Source organism: Carassius auratus, chromosome 41 (genome assembly GCF_003368295.1).
Source record: "Carassius auratus strain Wakin chromosome 41, ASM336829v1, whole genome shotgun sequence".
Taxonomy (NCBI): domain Eukaryota; kingdom Metazoa; phylum Chordata; class Actinopteri; order Cypriniformes; family Cyprinidae; genus Carassius; species Carassius auratus.
In genome coordinates this window covers 2,086,439-2,103,643 of record NC_039283.1, presented here as the reverse complement: position 1 = coordinate 2,103,643, position 17,205 = coordinate 2,086,439, and the positions used below count along the sequence as shown (strand labels likewise).

At 34.7% G+C, this 17,205-nt stretch overlaps 2 protein-coding genes across 6 annotated transcripts in view; both read right to left on the bottom strand.

The window, feature by feature from the left end:
- LOC113059477 (collagen alpha-6(VI) chain-like) overlaps positions 1 to 17,205 on the bottom strand; it is a 1,020,620-nt gene that overhangs the window by 426,783 nt on the left and 576,632 nt on the right.
- On the bottom strand, positions 1,094 to 15,502 carry LOC113059536 (retroviral integration site protein Fli-1 homolog). 5 transcript variants are annotated; one of them, XM_026228088.1, is made up of 11 exons: positions 15,080 to 15,203; positions 14,830 to 14,943; positions 7,426 to 7,631; positions 6,557 to 6,726; positions 4,618 to 4,821; positions 4,339 to 4,410; positions 3,179 to 3,247; positions 3,005 to 3,067; positions 2,873 to 2,920; positions 2,153 to 2,236; positions 1,094 to 2,018 (listed from the first exon to the last, which is right to left on the bottom strand). In XM_026228088.1, exons 2-11 carry the CDS (start codon positions 14,875 to 14,877, stop codon positions 1,495 to 1,497), a joined length of 1,488 nt encoding a protein of 495 aa, XP_026083873.1. In that variant the 5' UTR covers positions 14,878 to 14,943; positions 15,080 to 15,203; the 3' UTR covers positions 1,094 to 1,494. The 5 variants fall into 5 exon arrangements, with proteins under 5 accessions (XP_026083873.1, XP_026083874.1, XP_026083875.1 ...); XM_026228089.1 differs by lacking the exons at positions 14,830 to 14,943; positions 15,080 to 15,203 and adding an exon at positions 15,331 to 15,502; XM_026228090.1 differs by lacking the exon at positions 2,153 to 2,236.

Sequence of the window (17,205 nt, the reverse complement as noted above, 5' to 3'; positions counted from 1 at the left end):
GGGCTTTGTTATACAAGCAACTTTTCCCCTCATAAAGTGTTTATCTGTTAACAACAGTGATATTCTGTATAAAAACCAATCTTTTTTACCAGTGTAAATCAGTAGTTTAATAAGATGGCAACTGTTTAATTTTTAATATTCGATTATACCCCAAAATAATTTGAGGTTTTTAGGACTAAAAACCTCGCTTTACTTGTTATTGAGAAGATTGATAAAGCTTTTTCTTTACTTTGGGGAAATTGTTTTGTTAATTTTGCTAATAAAAAAAAAAAAACGTGCATTTACAGAAACACTTAATCTTATTTTGTGAACAAAATGTTATATACATAAAATCTTGTGTCTACTTTTTTGTCTGTCTTCTGACCTGTCTGGTGAGAAATGTCAAGTGATTTTAGGACAGTGTAGGACATGTTGTTGGTACATAGATCTTTTCATAGCACTGCATTGAGGGCAAATGCAATAATGCATGTTAAGATGTCAGGAAAGTCTTGCCACATCATGGAGGTTTTGTAAGTGACTTGTTTTATATACTTATAATATAGAATCTGAGCTTAATGTTTTTATGTATGCATTAACCGTGTCCAGTAAGGTCATCCCCAGTGAGCCATGGATCATGAAGTCTGATTTGGAAATTGTCAAGGAAGAGCAGCAACTCTGAAGCAATGAGTTAATGACCACACCCACAGCTGAGATTGGACTACGTCATTTTTCTACCAGACCCAGCTGTTTGGAGGAGGAAGTAGACAAATTTGTGGAGCCACGCAGAATAGTTGAGAAGGTATTTGGATTGGACTAAACTGAAACTAAAGACATTCTGATTTAGAGTTTTCAAAGATCAGTTGCACTTGATTTGTCCATAAATATGTGAGACACACTTTTGAAATGGCCATATTGTTTTTTACTTTTAACTTTTTATAGTGTAATCTTTTTGATAACCTAACACTAAAATATGGTCTGTATAACAGTTGTGAGATTAATGTTGTTCGTTTCTTCAAAAATGTAGAGCACAAGCATTTGAAAGCATTTGTAATAAGTAGATTGTTGGTAATATATGTTAAAAATAAATATATAAATAAATTCACAGATGCATTAAGTGAGCTACATGTTTTATTGATTTGATATATAATGTTACACTTAGGGGAGTGACGTTATTTGATTAAAAAAAAGACTGTACAAATCACTTGCGTAAAAAAGCATATTACATTTTAAAACAGAGATGAATATGCATGCTTTTAGGGTACGTGAGTGCAGTCTTATATAAAACATGCAAAACATATTTACAAATTAGCCCTGTAGACGTACAGCTTTGTTTCGATATGCATATATATACTGTACAATAAAAATTAAATGTCACAAGATGGAGAACTTGATGTTTGGAATTGCTACAAAGGTTTTGCATTGGATAAGGACTCCCGAAAAGTTAGTTTTTTATTTTATTTTATTTTTTTATCCTTTGTTCTTCTACGAAAGCCAGGGCTTTACAATTAAACTGTTTTAGTAATAAGAGTTCAAATGCGAGTGAGTGCTGGGATGTCGTGGCATGGGGGAGCTGGGATACACCACTCCTGTTGCGGAGTTCCAGTAGGTGGTAGGAGGCCCGAAGAAATTCCCAGTGGAAACAGGCATAGGGGTTGAATGAGTGCCCATGAAGTTCATTTTTGGCTGGTGGCTGTGGTAGCTTTGCACATACGGAACTTCGTTCTGAAATTTGAGCACGCCCCCTTCTGGAGGATGGTTTTGGTGGGCTTGGGAGATACCCTGGAAATCAAATTTGTATGCATAGCGCTTGCCGTGCACCTTGGTCATAATGTTTTTGTCATAGTAGTAGCGGAGAGCCCGGCTGAGCTTGTCATAGTTCATGTTAGGCTTGCTCTTTCGCTCACCCCAGCGCTTGGCCACCTCGTCTGGGTCGGTCATTTTGAATTCTCCGTTAGTGCCCTCCCAGGTGATGATGGTGGCATTATTGCTGTCGGAGAGCAGCTCCAACAAGAACTGCCACAGCTGGATCTGACCAGAGCCTGTGTGAAGATAAAGAGTGTCAGATCTTTAGCAGAGGATGGAAGGGCTTTAAGGGCAGGCTGTGTTCTCCAAATGTGACCTTTTTAATGTATGTTGTACACAGAAACAGAATGTGGGTCGGTCAGACACCTACCCACAGTCCTGTCAGTGCTGGTGACGGGCTGGTTGTTAGAATTGTGTTTGGTCGGTCGGATCTTGGTGTGGAATGGTTTCGTTTCTGTGTGAAGAAGGTCGAGCAGACATCATACTAATAGTCATACGAATCATGATGTGCTTGGTTTGTCAGATTTCTTTCACAGGCCTTCAAATCTTTAAAAAAATATTCTAACTAAAGTTTGGGGTCAGTAAGATTGTTCTGCTGGTATTAAAAAGCTTCTTTTGCTCACCAAGGTTGCATGTGTTTGATCAAATATACGGTAAAAACGGTAACATGATGAAATATTACATAATACATTTTTAAAAGTAAATGTATTCCTGTAATGACAAATTTTCAGCAACCATTTCTCCAGTCTTCAGTGTCACATTGTCCTACAGAAATGAATGATGTGGAGCTATATATATATTTAAATTATTTAAAAAAAAGTGTAATAATAAAATTATACAAATTTTTATTTTGTTTTAGGCATGTTTAATTTGTCCAGATTATATTCACAACAGGGATTCAGTTATTCAGGTATCATATAACTGATATAACTTAACAAATATATGGTCTAATCTAATTTATTATTTAATTATAAAAGGGCATACATTTGTGTCCAGTCTGTGCATTCAAAGATTACATACTCTAAAAAAGGCCACATTTGATGTTAAATTGACAATGATGCATATGGTTGTCTGATTTGTTCATTCTTACCTGGATTTGCAAGACGGCTGCTGATGGGACCTAATGCTTGGTAAGGGTCTGCAAAGATGGAAATATACAATACTAATTAGATAATGAGAGGTGGAGTTTAACAAAAAAGATGATTGGATTAAACTTGACGACCTTGTGGAAGTCTTGGTGGAGGCTCTGTAATTCTGGTGTTGTGCTGATGTTCGATTGGAGAACCTGTGATTTTAAAAATGCGAGGGTTTTTTTCCTTTCTTTGTAATATGGTTATGGCAAACAACTCCATATATATACAGTATAATTATGTGTCATTGTGATGTTTTTGGTAACCTTTTGGGACAGCTGGTAAGGCGCTTGAGGACCAACTGTTCCTTCTGCCGATCTCCTCAAAGTTGTTTTCTGTGCCGAGGTAAAGTCAGATAGGAGCAGTTAACAAAAGGGAGATTTTACCGGAAAGAATGACTGTAAAGAGTAAGGAGAAGGGCAGCCGCAGAAGGAAGGAAGCCCTGCATTAAAGATCCCTAAGGAGAAATGAAGGAGCAGAACAAAGCCAGCAGCAAAACAGTAAGAAGGCCTGAAGATGGCACACAGTTCCTCCGAGGGATTGTCCTTTTGTTCTGACTGATTCTCTTTTCTGTAGAATAGTCAATTGTGTCCTAACTTAAACTCTACAACCCTTACTTCCTGTCCTGATGCAGCTGTTTCCTGTCTGAAAGTGCAACGATTCAAAAACCTTTCAATGCTTGGGGCAAAATTCATTGAAGAAACAAACTGCATCCTCATAGCATCTCTCGATCTTAACCAATGGCATTATATCAGTACAGTCACATGCATAAATCTTAACCACCTACATGAAAATAAAGATTATTGATGTGTTTTACAAGAAAATACTACTTTCTACTTCAGAATGTCTAGTGTGTTACTTGCAGTTACATTTCAGAGTGAATGTAGTCTATATTGTTTAGTGCAAATTAAACAAATAAACTAAAAATTTGCAGCTTTTTTAATTTTTTAGCTTTAGTAAGGGTAGATTAGGAATGAACAGTTCACCCAAAAAATTAAATTCTGTCAGTTACTAACCCTCAGTTGTTGCAAACCTATATGAATTTCTTTCTTTAAAATAACTTATTTTAATGCTGCTGGTAGCCATTGACTTCCACAGTATCTTTTTCCTATCTATAGTATGGAAGTTAATGGCTGTTTGGTTACCAGCATTCTTTAAAATATCTTGTTTTTGGGAGAACTATCCCTTTAAGAATTTTAATAAAGCTAAAATAACCATTAGACTTGTCAAAGGGCAGAAACCACGAGCTGATGCAATACGTGTTCAGTAAATAGTTGCATTGGTCAAAATTTACAGTTAGAATATTACAAGGCACACAACTGCTTATAGTTCACTAGACTAACTTAAGGATCATTACAGTTACAAGAAACACACACACACACACACATATATTCCTCCAAAAATATGGTGTAGAAGTCTGACTTACCAGCTTTAACCTGTAGTCTAGGCTGTTGTTGTGTATTGGTAGGGGTTGCTGGGTAGGAAAAAGTGGGGCTACCTGATTAAACAATAGTAAAGAAAACGAGCCCTGTTAATCTTATTGCATATATAGATAAAAAAAAAAAAAAAACATGTCCACAATGTAGGCTACTAACAATGCATTTAGAAATAGAATTGATTAAAGCGTTTTTTCCTGATGTTTTCTTGACCAAATTAACAATTAGTAATGGATTATTCATATGGAATTACGGGCAAAGTTCCTTACTCTCCCAGAGGTAGTTTAGATGGGAGAGCAGGATGTCTGTATTGTATGCAGAAGTGAGACGCATTATGTCCTCTTTGGTCATTTTGCAGAGCGCTTTTCCATCCATGGCATGGAAGAGGGACACGTCCACATCAGATAGGCCATATTCCTTCACTGCCCACTCTACCCACTGCCGCACGTGGTCTTGTGTCCACACTTCTGGGTCTAAAACAGGACAGAAGCAATAAGAAAATGAGGAACAAGTGCTTCAGCCGTGACAGGACTTATCAGAGTTCAAACACGAGGTAAAAAAAGTCAGTGCACCCTCTCTTACTGCTCTTACTTTCACTTGCTGATACTTTTTGTACTTCAGTAAGGGCTTTGTACTGTTATAAGCCAAGGGGTCATGGTTTTACTGGTTATAATGTTTGGTTTTACAATCTTATGCATCTTTCTCCATCCATTGAGAGACATTAAAAATGAGCTAATCTGATAAAGAATATTATAATAACAAAGAAATATATACAAAGAAGGGCTTTTTATATATAAGCTGTCATATATATATATATATATATATATATATATATATATATATATACATATGACAGCTTATATATTTTAAATTGTATATAGATAGATAGATAGATAGATAGATAGATAGATAGATAGATAGATAGATGTGACAACTCATATAATAATATATATTTTATTTTTTATTTATGTTTTTATTTTAAATGTTGTTCTTTATTTTATCTTTTATTACGTGTTTCATTCATTGTCTTTTTTTTATTATTTTAAATATATATAATATAAAGTTTTTATAACAAATTAAATACAAATTAAATCATATGAATGGGAATACTAACGGATCTCTTTCTCGAGATATTACAGCTCTCCTGTTATGAGCCATCTTATTTGTCCTTGAAATGTGACATCATATCCGAGAATTATGAGCACTGTAATTGTTTGGTGTGGGTGACTCATGCGGAGGTATCCCATACAGTCACTGTCGCACAATACATGGAGCGACTCCACCGTTCTGCCCTGTTAATAATGTTACGATGACCTTCAAAACGCCTCACTGTAGATAAGTCAACATCCTAATTGGTTTGCGAGTGAAGAGTGATTATCTCTGTTGGAATCTGTGCAATCATCTGTAGTTTAGTCTGCTAGGTTACTGGGATCTACCAGAAGGAAGCGCATCAGTGTTTTTTTTTTTCTTTCTTTTACAATGCCTGTATTGCAAACTAGCCTTTTTCCCACAAAACGCAAGTTTCTAAGTGACGCAAGAGCCTGTGGCCACTGCATAATTACCACATACCTTTGTTTAGACATCTCTTTACATCCTCTAGTTTTAGAAACTGGTCAACTGCTACTACTAAATCTGTCCAGTGCTAAAATGCTTCTCTTTTTACAAAAATTACGGTCAACAGGTTATTTTAGTATTATCCATACTCTTATGTATTTATATATATTTTGATTTGACTTTTATTTTAACATTTTTAGTTTGTGTTTTTATTTAATTTATTTAATTTCTCATTTTAATTGGAAGTTTTGAGTAATTTTTTATGCATTATACCGTTTTAAAGTTTGCATCAAATAAAAAATGTATCAGAAATGGTTTACATAAAACACACACTTAAGAAACATTTCAATAGTATTAATATTAAAAATAGTTGTGCTGCTTATTTTTTGTGGGAACCGTGATACATTTTTCAAGATTCTTTGATAAACAGAAACAAAAGAAAGGAGTTTATAATATAATTTCTGTGTTACTTTTACTGATCAAAGTAATTCATCTGTGCTGAATAAAATGAGAGATTTCTGTTGTAGCGTATGTCTTGTTTCAAAAATAAAAAGGCTTGTCAGTGCATTTTCATGTGAAGTTAATACAGAAAATGTACAATCAAACACTACTGTTGTGTCCTGACCACATTTCCAGTGAAGCTACAGATCTCACCCGCTGGTACAATGACCCTCTTCTCCTCTGTGGCACTGTTTGGTGGGGTGGCACTCTGCGGGCTGCTCCGTGGCTCTGGGTAAGAGGCCTGGTAGGCCAGCGGTCCCCCATCACTGTTACTCATATGCCGGGTCCTTTTAGTCACACTGCAGTCCACTGGGGACTCACGGCTGTGGCACGGATGAGACAAAATAAGAAACGGAGAGGTCAAATGTTTTTATTCTAAATACTTACAATTATTATTATCTTAAAGGAAAATGTTTCTGCGAAAAAAACGAATGTCTCCGGAAAATGCATGGTGTGTGGCAGATTTGATCGTGATACTGAATGGCACTGGTTTCGTACAATGTAATGCAAAATGGTGAGTATAAATATAAAGTCTGAATGAGATATGTATGACTTTTACAATATTTGTGTTGTATGGCTTGTATGGTGCTTTTCTTGGTGCTTGGTCACTGCTATCATTGTGTGGAAAAGAGCAGCTTGGACATTGTTAAATTTTCTTCTTTTGTGTTCCACAGAAAAAAGAAAGGCCATATGGATTTGGAATTACATTAAGGTGAGTAAATGATGCCAGATTTTTATTTTATTTTTATTTTTTGCATTGATTGATGGATTGATTGATTGAGGGAAAGAGTCATTCGTGCTTTCAAATATATTTTTGGTTCTACAAAATGTTAAATTATTACTTAATGTAAAAATGTGTTCTTAATGTATTTTATAATCTTAGAGCCTTTTTACAGTATAAAGAACCTTTTGTGCATTGAAAGGTTTCTTTGTGGAACCATAAATACCAGTAAAGAACTTTTATTTTTAAGGGTGTATAAATGGAGTCTTGGATCTTCTGACATCAGTGTTTGTTGCCCTACCTAGTTCCGTTGATGTGTTCTGCTCTCTTGGCAGGGTTCTGTGCGGCTGATCCGGTCCAGTCTGGCTCGGTGGGTTCTACGCTCTCTTCAGAACCCTGTCTGAACACTGGAGGCGAGGTGATCTCTCCCTTCATGTGCATGGCCTGGGGACCACTGAAGGGCGACTCGAATATGGACTGGTTTTCACTCACCACCGATAGAGCTTCCTGTGAAGTACACAACACCCACTGGTTATCTAAACAACAAAAAAACTCTTAAATTCCTTGACCTAGGTGAACAACAAATCATAGAATAAGAACAGAAATAACACTTAATCATTGAGTCAGTGATTCCACAACACGGATGTTACAGGTTTCCACTGCTATCGCTACGCTGTGACTTCCTAATCAGTAACTAATGTCATAAGAATTGATTTTGGAAGGGGGAAAAAAACTACACTCTTAAAAATAAAGGATCTTTATTTGCACCTGTTGTTCCATGAAAAATCTTTAACATTCATGGCTATTTTGGTTCTTTATATAGATTTTTAAAATGTTCTTCACACTAACAAAAGTAGTTATTTTAAGAACAGTTCACTAAAAGATTCTTTGCGAAACCAAAACTGGTTCTTCTGTGGCATTGCTGTGAAACCCCCTTCTGAAACCTTTATCTTTAAGAGTTTAAAGTTAATATATATGACCTTTAATTCAGACTTTTGACTAAAAAAATACTAGCAGCAAAACCTATACTAGTACTAGTAACATCATGATACTAGCACTAAAATGATTTAATCGCTATCTTAATGTTCCGCTACAGGGGATATTAATTTTGAAACTGAAAAATAACAGTTTATCGGAATAGTTTAGGGCGTTTTTTTCAACTTCCAGGTAGATATGACTTGGCACAAGAGTCAAATTAGAAATTGAGACATCATTGTGCCTTTTCTTCCGGTGTTTAACGTTGGTAGTCTGCTCTCGAACACTCTGGTCTAGGTGTGTCCGTTTCTAACTTCAAAAAGACGTTTTAAACATTCAAATGTATGTAAGTGTATGTGCATGAATAAATGTTTGTGTTATAGCTGAATTCGGGAGCTTGTTTAGAGGGCTTTAGTATTGTCTTTAAAGCTGAAATACGTCAGCACTGAGCTTTTTAGGTGGCTCACAGGAAATCTGGCCCCCATGTGCAGTGAAACCTTTTGGCATGGAGCATGAGATAGGAAACAGAGGAGTGGTAGAAATGTGGGTCATATAAAGCTGAAAAACAAAGTTGTTCTGAATGCTGTGAGGTCAAGGGTCGCCAAACAGGAAGGATGCAGCATTGTAGGGTGCATTCACCTGACCTGAAGTATTGCAAATTTGTTACGAGAATCTGTTATGGTGTTCAGTTTAAGTGACTGGCATCCTTTACTCATAAAGTAGCTTTTTGATTAGATCAAATTGTTCCAAGGATTTTTATATTAAGCATATTTCAGGTCAAGATAACCAGGGTAGAATGTTCTCTTATGGACCTAACAAACATCAAGTGCATTGGGTGTTGATGTCACTTCAGAACTAAATTGAGAATCCCGTAATTCGAACTGAAGAGGCAAAATGGGAAACTGAATGTATAGAATTGCCATGAATTGAATTTCAGTGGAATTCATGTGATGTAATTGCTAACTAAAAAAGCAGAGTCAATACAAACTTTGAATGTTGGGCTGACTATGCTTTGTTTGAGAGCTTGAAAGTTTCGAAAGCTTTGAAGGTTTATAGAGCTTGTGGATAGATGGATGAATGGATAAACTTGATGTGGCAGTGTGATTTAGTGAAACAGGTGAAAAATCTTGGTCAATATTACTGGTTTCTCTAAATATATCTTACATTTTTGCCAGTTATAATCCACTATGAAAATAGCACTAGCTATCACATACATGATGTGCTCCAACTGAATAATAAAGGCTATGAAAAGTCTTGCTATAGTAGAGAAGTGAAAGCAAGCTCAAAACAAGGCCAAGCTGAAAACTCGAGCTGTTTTCACCGCCTAGTCTGTGTGCATTTGCAAGCGTCGGTCTCGTGTATACATATAAAACAACAAAGAGCAGAACCACAGCTTTAATTTATGGCACAGGTGATGATGATGTACACTTTGCTGCTCTGTGTAGGAGAGATGACATGCACTAAGATTGCATTGCATTGTCCAACACCATTTGAAAACTTGTTAACTTGGATCAGTATACAAAAAGCTAACCGCCTGGAGCAAATGTGTTGGTTGCATAAGTTAGAGCCAACTTAACTACTGCTAGTGAAATGGCTGGTATTTTATTTGCAGTTAAAATTACTCTGCACCTATGCACCTTTTAAACCACAACCACACACACATAGTACTGCTCTCTCTCCTCCAAAGTGATGAACATAAACATACTTTACCCTGGCCACCAATGCCACAACTGACTTCCTGTTCAATGAGTTTCATATCGGTCTGTGTTACTGAGAAACCAAATGCAATATTTTCGCAAACATAAACTGTACTTGTAAGTGTCAGAGTCAAGGTCAGTAAGATTAATGTGCATCTCACTTTAAAAAAAACAACACAGTGAGATGCACATAAACACAGTCATGGTATTGTTGTGCCATCATTGGCACCACTGGGTGCCTGTGACATGCATGCAGTGTTTTCAAGTCAATTGCAACAGGCCTTGATGTGGTCTTGTGAAAGAAATTCTCATTTTGACACAACAGAACTTGTGGTAGAGCAACACTGCACAGAAACAAGCTCCGTGCTTTTAGGTTTTGGAGGTTTTGCACAAAAAAATTATCACAAAGTTGATCACCCTCAAAGGGCGGAGCTCACTGCAAACTAATTATGTGATAATCTAACAGATTTACTAGATTACCACTAGTAAATCCAGAAATTAGACTTGTTTTTTTTAAAGGTGTAAAGGTTTGAATTTGAAGCATGCTAGTAAAGGAAGCATTGGTGAGCACTTTGGTCACTTTGGTATGAAATTAAGTTATGAAATGTCCTTTTGCTTATTATAATAATGGGACATTTGGGGACGCATAAAGTCTTATGTGTATATTTCTTTCTCTGTCACAAGACTGTTGGAATTATCATATTCTAGTTGGCTTGTTGCTGTGAAGTCTAATTTGTTGATCTGTTGGAATTCAGACATGCAAAAAATGTCTCTGGTCACACTGTTTGACCTTATGTGTGGTTACAATACTGTTACTGCACAAATAGTTTGTACTATGCTTGACAGTTATCTCATTTATTATGATTTATTCTCATAATTTTAAATATAATTATTATTTTGCAGTTCTTTAACATGTAGTATTATTATGCATAAATGTAAACACATTAATTAACTATATATATATATATATATATATATATATATATATATATATATATATATATATATATATATATATATATATAATAACTAATTAAGGTATATGTGACCCTGGACCACAGCTTAAGTTGCTAAGATATATTTGTATCAATAGCCAAAAATACATTGTATGGGTCAAATTATAGATTTTCCTTTTTATCCCCAAAATCATTAGGATATTAAGAAAATATCATGTTCCATGAAGATATTTACTACATTTCCTACTGTAAATATATCAAAACTTATTTTTTGATAAGTAAAATGCATTGCTAAGAACTCCATTTGGACAACTTTAAAGGTGATTTTCTCAAAATTTTGATTTTTTTTACCCTCAGAATCCAAATTTTCAAATAGTTGTATATCAACCAAATATTGTCAGATCCTAACAAACCATACATCAATGGAAAGCTTTTTTTATTCAACTTTCAGGTTATGTACAAATCAAAATTTCGAAAAATTGACTCTTATTAAGACCCTGGTTTTGTGGTCCAAGACAGGGTTATAAATGTTATAATTGTACATTTAATTGTACAAAATTATCAAAATAACTTGCAGAAAGATATTTTAAATATCAATAAATAGATATGGAAACAATGTATGTTTTGATAATTATATATTTTTATTATTTGAATGTCTTTTAATGCACTGTGTAATGTAGCTGTATGTGAATGTAAACGATCTGCAAAGTTGAAAAGCTGAAAGTGCATGAAAAATAAAGTTATCGTTTCCCAAAATAAAGAATCGACAACTGAAAAGGTTTCTACATAGCTCTATGCTCTACATTGATCGGACGCGAATAAATTGACCCCGCCCACAAAGAGTAATTCTACTGATGACTGCTTCTCTAATTGAGGAGTTCAAAATCGTTGTCCAAATACTCACACTTTCGGTCTTGGGCACTTGAGAGCGCGTGCGCGCGACAGGAAGAAAGTGTGCAAGACTGTGTCCAGTCTATCCAGAGCAGTAGCTATTCAAGGCTTTGTGTATCCCATCATGCATCATGTTGTGGAAATAAATCGCGAAACTTTTTGCCTAGATCGCGCGGGAGGTCACGGAAACATTTCCAATGTAAGTTAAATATGAATAACAATTAGATATTATGTATAATTTGGTATTAAAACAAACTACCACAACATTTTATTGATGCATAGATTAGTATATTAATTTGTAAAACATTTTAAACTGCTTTTTATCACTGAATTAGAAGCACCTCAAATTAAAATTATCATGTTATAAGGACTACTGAACAGACATTTAGAAGTTGATTTTAAAATGCAAAGTATTTAAAATTAAAATAAAGCTATGTAAACACTTGCATTTTTACAGTACTATAAGTGTGTCCCATCAGGTAGGCTAATGAAAAGTTTGACACGCGTGTTCTTCATCCTCACTTGAACTCTTGGGCCAAATACAGGAAATACGTCATACAAGTGGTCAAGTGCAAAGACTGCAAGTGTGGGTACCGTATTTGGACAAGGCAGGTGGGATTCACAAAAGGCTTGCTGTTGAAAGATGGATTAGTATCTTGTTTATTTGGACCAGCTGCTCAACTGAATCACGGATGTTTATATTTTCTATAGAGCGTTTTAAAATATTGAAATAGGCCTATAATTTCTGACACCTGTACGCCGTAGACCATTCACAACACAGACTAGGCCGTCTGACCAATCAGAGCAGAGCAGGCTCACGGAAAGGAGGGGTTTAAAGAGAATAAATCAACGAAAAAATTTGGTGACATTAAATGCATATTTTTAGATCCTATAAATCCTATTGTAGGAGACTCCCACAAAATTTTAGGATCCGTAAAAATTGCCTAATATGGGCACTTTAATGTTAAATAGGAAAAATAAATAATTCATAAAAGTGGACACACTACTATTGTCGAAATGACTACTAGGAGAAAACAAGAAATAATAATTTAGAACATTAATAATGTACTACAAAATAATGTTAGTTTGTTCTAAACCACCATTTTTATATGTTCTGTTTGTTTCCTCCTTTAATGTTATTTTTCTCATGTAAAACAGACAGTATGCAAATCAACGAAGTTCAAGTAATGAATGAAGTGTATAAAATATTTTTACATTTGGGGGTTTCTTTTCTTTCTTTCTTTTTTCTTTCGTATATTTTATTTGATTTTACTGAGATAATCAAGAAAATAATGAAAAATGCGCCAACCAACCCCATTTCATTCTAAGAAACAAAATACATCTTTGACTTAACCGAGGAAATAATAGTTTTATTTTTTCATTTGATCGTTTAATTACTACTATTGCTAATTTGTTCGTTATCCCAATGTGAGAATTTGTTAATTTAGTAAAAATAAATTAGTAATAATAATAATAGCTAATAAAGTTTATATAAATTAATTGAATCAATATTATAATTTTAAATAAATAGTAGGCTAATAACCCCTAATGCGAATTACTATATGATTATATTTATAGTTAGGTTTCTAACGCCATATAATAGGCTAGTAATGTTAATTTCTAAAGCTCTATTAGGCGCTGTTACTCTCATGAATCATGTTAGAGCTAGAACTTTCACAGTTATGATGTTAGTCAGTTTGCGAGAGTGAAAGAAAGCAGAAGTTGTCGTTAATGCATGCTGATTTTGCAAAGAGACACGCAGCTGCGCTCTGAGCTGCAAAAACACTTTGTGGTTTCACAGGTTTTAATCAGCTACATCCTGCAAGTGGAGACGGGGTGCTTTTCTGAGGAGAACCTGCATGAACTGGACGCCACAGCGCGTGGAGACGCAGCACGTTCGAATTCGTTTCAGATGATTGTCCGGCTAATTTAATTGAAATGTAGAACAATGCATTGGCATCGCACATCTATCGAATCAGTTTTGTTTTGTCAGTCTTTGTTGCCCTTTTTTCGAAGAGAGACTGCGGAAGTGTGTGCGGAAAGTCTGAGGTTTGAGACAGGAAGCCTGCTCAGCTCTGATAACGACACCTGACAAGCGCCCAGCACTTTGCTATAAATTATTCCTTAAAGAACTAAATCAGGCATGGAATAACTGCAAACACGAAACGCCGGACTGCTCTAGTTTGCAAAGGGGATGTGCAGAGATCATTGCGTAAAAGGACAAGATGAATCAACACTTTTTTTTTTTTTGCAGAATTAACAATTAAAACAACTCCGATGCGTCACATTCAAGTTTCTCGCTAAATAAAGAAAAAAATAACAAAGTGAGAAATTAGAATATTTGTGATAGGCCTATGTTATTTTTACACGTAAAAGCGCCTTTTCACACTTGTTTGAAGTTCATGCCAATTTAAAAAGAATACAGCTGCTATATATATATATATATATATATATATATATATATATATATATATATATATATATATTCTTATATGATATATATATATGATATATATTCTTATATATATATATATATATATATATATATATATATATATATATATATATATATATATTCTTATATGATATATATGATATATTATATATATTCTTATATATATATATATATATATATATAAGGAATCTAAATCATACACGCATAATAATAATAATAACACAGTAACCGACTGAAGACAGTATTTAAATATAATCTAAATTAATTTCAGTACACTGGGATTAGCGTCATTTTATGATTAGGCTAGTCCCTTTTTTTGTTTGGTTTGTTTTGTTTCATTTTGCTTTTTAATGAATGTACAGTTTAATCTCTAAATTAATCCAGGTTCTAGAATAATAACTAAATAACCTAACACTCGCTTAGTTCATCTTCAACATAATAATCAAAATAATCAACATTATGTAGCTTTACTGGGAAGTTTTTTAGCACGAATAAAACACTTAATGTATTAATTATATTAACTGTTTCTTGCCACCATTTTCTGCCATAACATGTTACCATCCAAATAAATCTAAAGTAGTAATTCAGCCTATGCCGTTTATCACAGTCAACACACAGTCATATATTAGTTCTTGCAAAGTGTCATGTCAAATTTAACGAGTCGAAGGTATGCAAAATAAAAAATAGCAGACGCATTTCGTTTTGTGATTTTTAAAGTCTCCACAGTATACCTTGTTGTTGGCGCCAGAAAGCCACCTGCCTCGAGAGCGCCCCGCCATAATTGTGCCATACGTCAAATTCGGTATATTGTTTTCCAGTTTGCATTTGCTTGAGTTTTCGGCATTCTTATGATGGTAAGTAAAAAAACAGGTTAGCTACATTTACTTAAGTGCCTTGGATAGTTCATTAAATATGCCATGTTGCATCCTAGAACCTAACTGTTAAAAAGAAAAACAAATGGAAAAACAAATTTGTGCATACCCTCTGTCGCGCGCTGTGGACACCATTTCGTTTTTTATCTGAGTCTAAATGTTGTAGCGGTTTCTTGTGTTATTAAAGAGCCGACATTCAACCACGAACGGGAAGGAAGAGGAAATTTTGTACAAGAAGGAAAGAGTGGGGACCTGCATCACCGCCTTGCCTCTCTCACCAGTAGTCGCGCTAACCGTGTGGGTGTTGCGCACTCGCTACTCATTTTCAGAACAAGACAATAAACCAGATCAAACGCCTACCTTAATAGTACAGTCCATTGCAGATTTCGGTGGAGTTCATGAAGAAAATACTTTGGTAAACTTAAACTATGTAAACCCGGGTACTAAAGGCACTGACTTGTGTGCACAGGCGCATTCAGTCATCGGCGCAAACCATACTATTTTCGCTTAGACCATAACCGGATGGCAACGGTTTTTTTCTTTTTGTGCTCTCCTTTCTAAAATTGGGAAGTGAAGTCACACAAAAGCATCTAGCTCTGTTCCTTATTGGTGAACTCATATTGCACTAACTCCTTAGAATATTTGATAAACCAAAACCTCCTGTTCAAGATCCACTGATTAAAATAAGGTTTTGCAATCTTTTTTTTTTTTCGAATCTGACCTTTTTCCATTTAAGAACAGTATAGAACCATTTTACTTTTTATTTTTATTTGAGGATAAAAAAATCTATTAAACGAAGATCTACAACCTTGATTTGTATATATGTGAACATTTTACCCAACTTTATTTTTAGTCATTTTATTGTAGGCTACTGCACTTTTATGGTGGTCATATAGGCTATATATATATTATAGCCTATATATATACTTTTTTTCCTTTTTCATTGCTTGAATGATTAGCATTTAAGATTAAGAATATAGCAGGCATTATGCTTATATATAGACTTCGTTTTATGTTTTTACGTTGATTACGTTGATAGCTACACATTTGACCTTTTCTTCAAACATATCAAATATTAAAAAAAAAAAATGCAGGAAATCGCGCCTTTCTTTAGAATTTTCAAACCACAAACTAGTGATATGTACCACCGTATCAGTCTCATAAATCAACAGCTGCATAAAACGCTTTAAAACTCTCGGAACTGAAGCGAATCCGTTGCTTTAAGCACATATAGATGTCCCATAGAAATGAAAGCAGATGAATAATAGATTGTCTAGACCGTACACATTACTTATTCTATTAGTTTAATAATTAAACTTAAGTATTCTGTAAAAGTATCTTAGTAACATGGAGATGTTATTGTATCTAAATGTTTTAATAGCTTACTAAAAAAGTAAGAATACAAAAAGTATATATTTTTAACATCTCTTCATGTTGAATTCATGTGGAGGTGTCATGGGAATTCGACACTGATTGTATCCTCTTCAGTGAGCGACTCCTTCAATCACGACTCGAGCCTTGCACGATTTGGAAACTTACTTTTCCAGATGTATTTTTCTGCGCGCCGGAGGAAAATGGCTGGAGGTGTTTGTTTATACAAGACCCTTGGGTTGGTCTTATCTGTCCAAAGCACTCACGCCGTGATTTCAGGCCTCCTCGACTCGGAATTTTACAGGCCATTGTTCTCTTGAATGGCTTTTAAAGATACGAACGCCTCATTAAAATCTAAGTTGCTGGTTCTGATTGATCTTATTTCTGACTTCCAGCTAGAACATTTCTCCTCTCGTCACTTTACAAGAATGTTTTCAGATCGGTAAGTGACATGGACCCCAACAAATTAGCCTCAACTGTTATTGGTTCAGCTAGGCCTAAGTCAGTTGTCATTTATTAATGCAAAACATTAGATCACATATTTCAGACAAAAATCTAATGAATATAGTTCAGATGTATAATTCACATTCCTACATATTTCGTTTCTAAGTTCTGGTAAGTTAACAAACAACACGAAAACGTTGCTGTTATATTTATTTTCTATACATTTCATCATTATAATATTGTTAGTAATAGTTATAGCCTATGAAACACTTATTTTAAAGCAATTTTTAATAATACAGATCTCATTCAAGTTTTGGACATACGTTTCAGTGTTATTTCCAGAGTTTCTCTTCACCAAGAAGCTGAATGAACAACATATATCCTATTCAGAGCACTAAAAATAAAGGCTCCACATCAGAG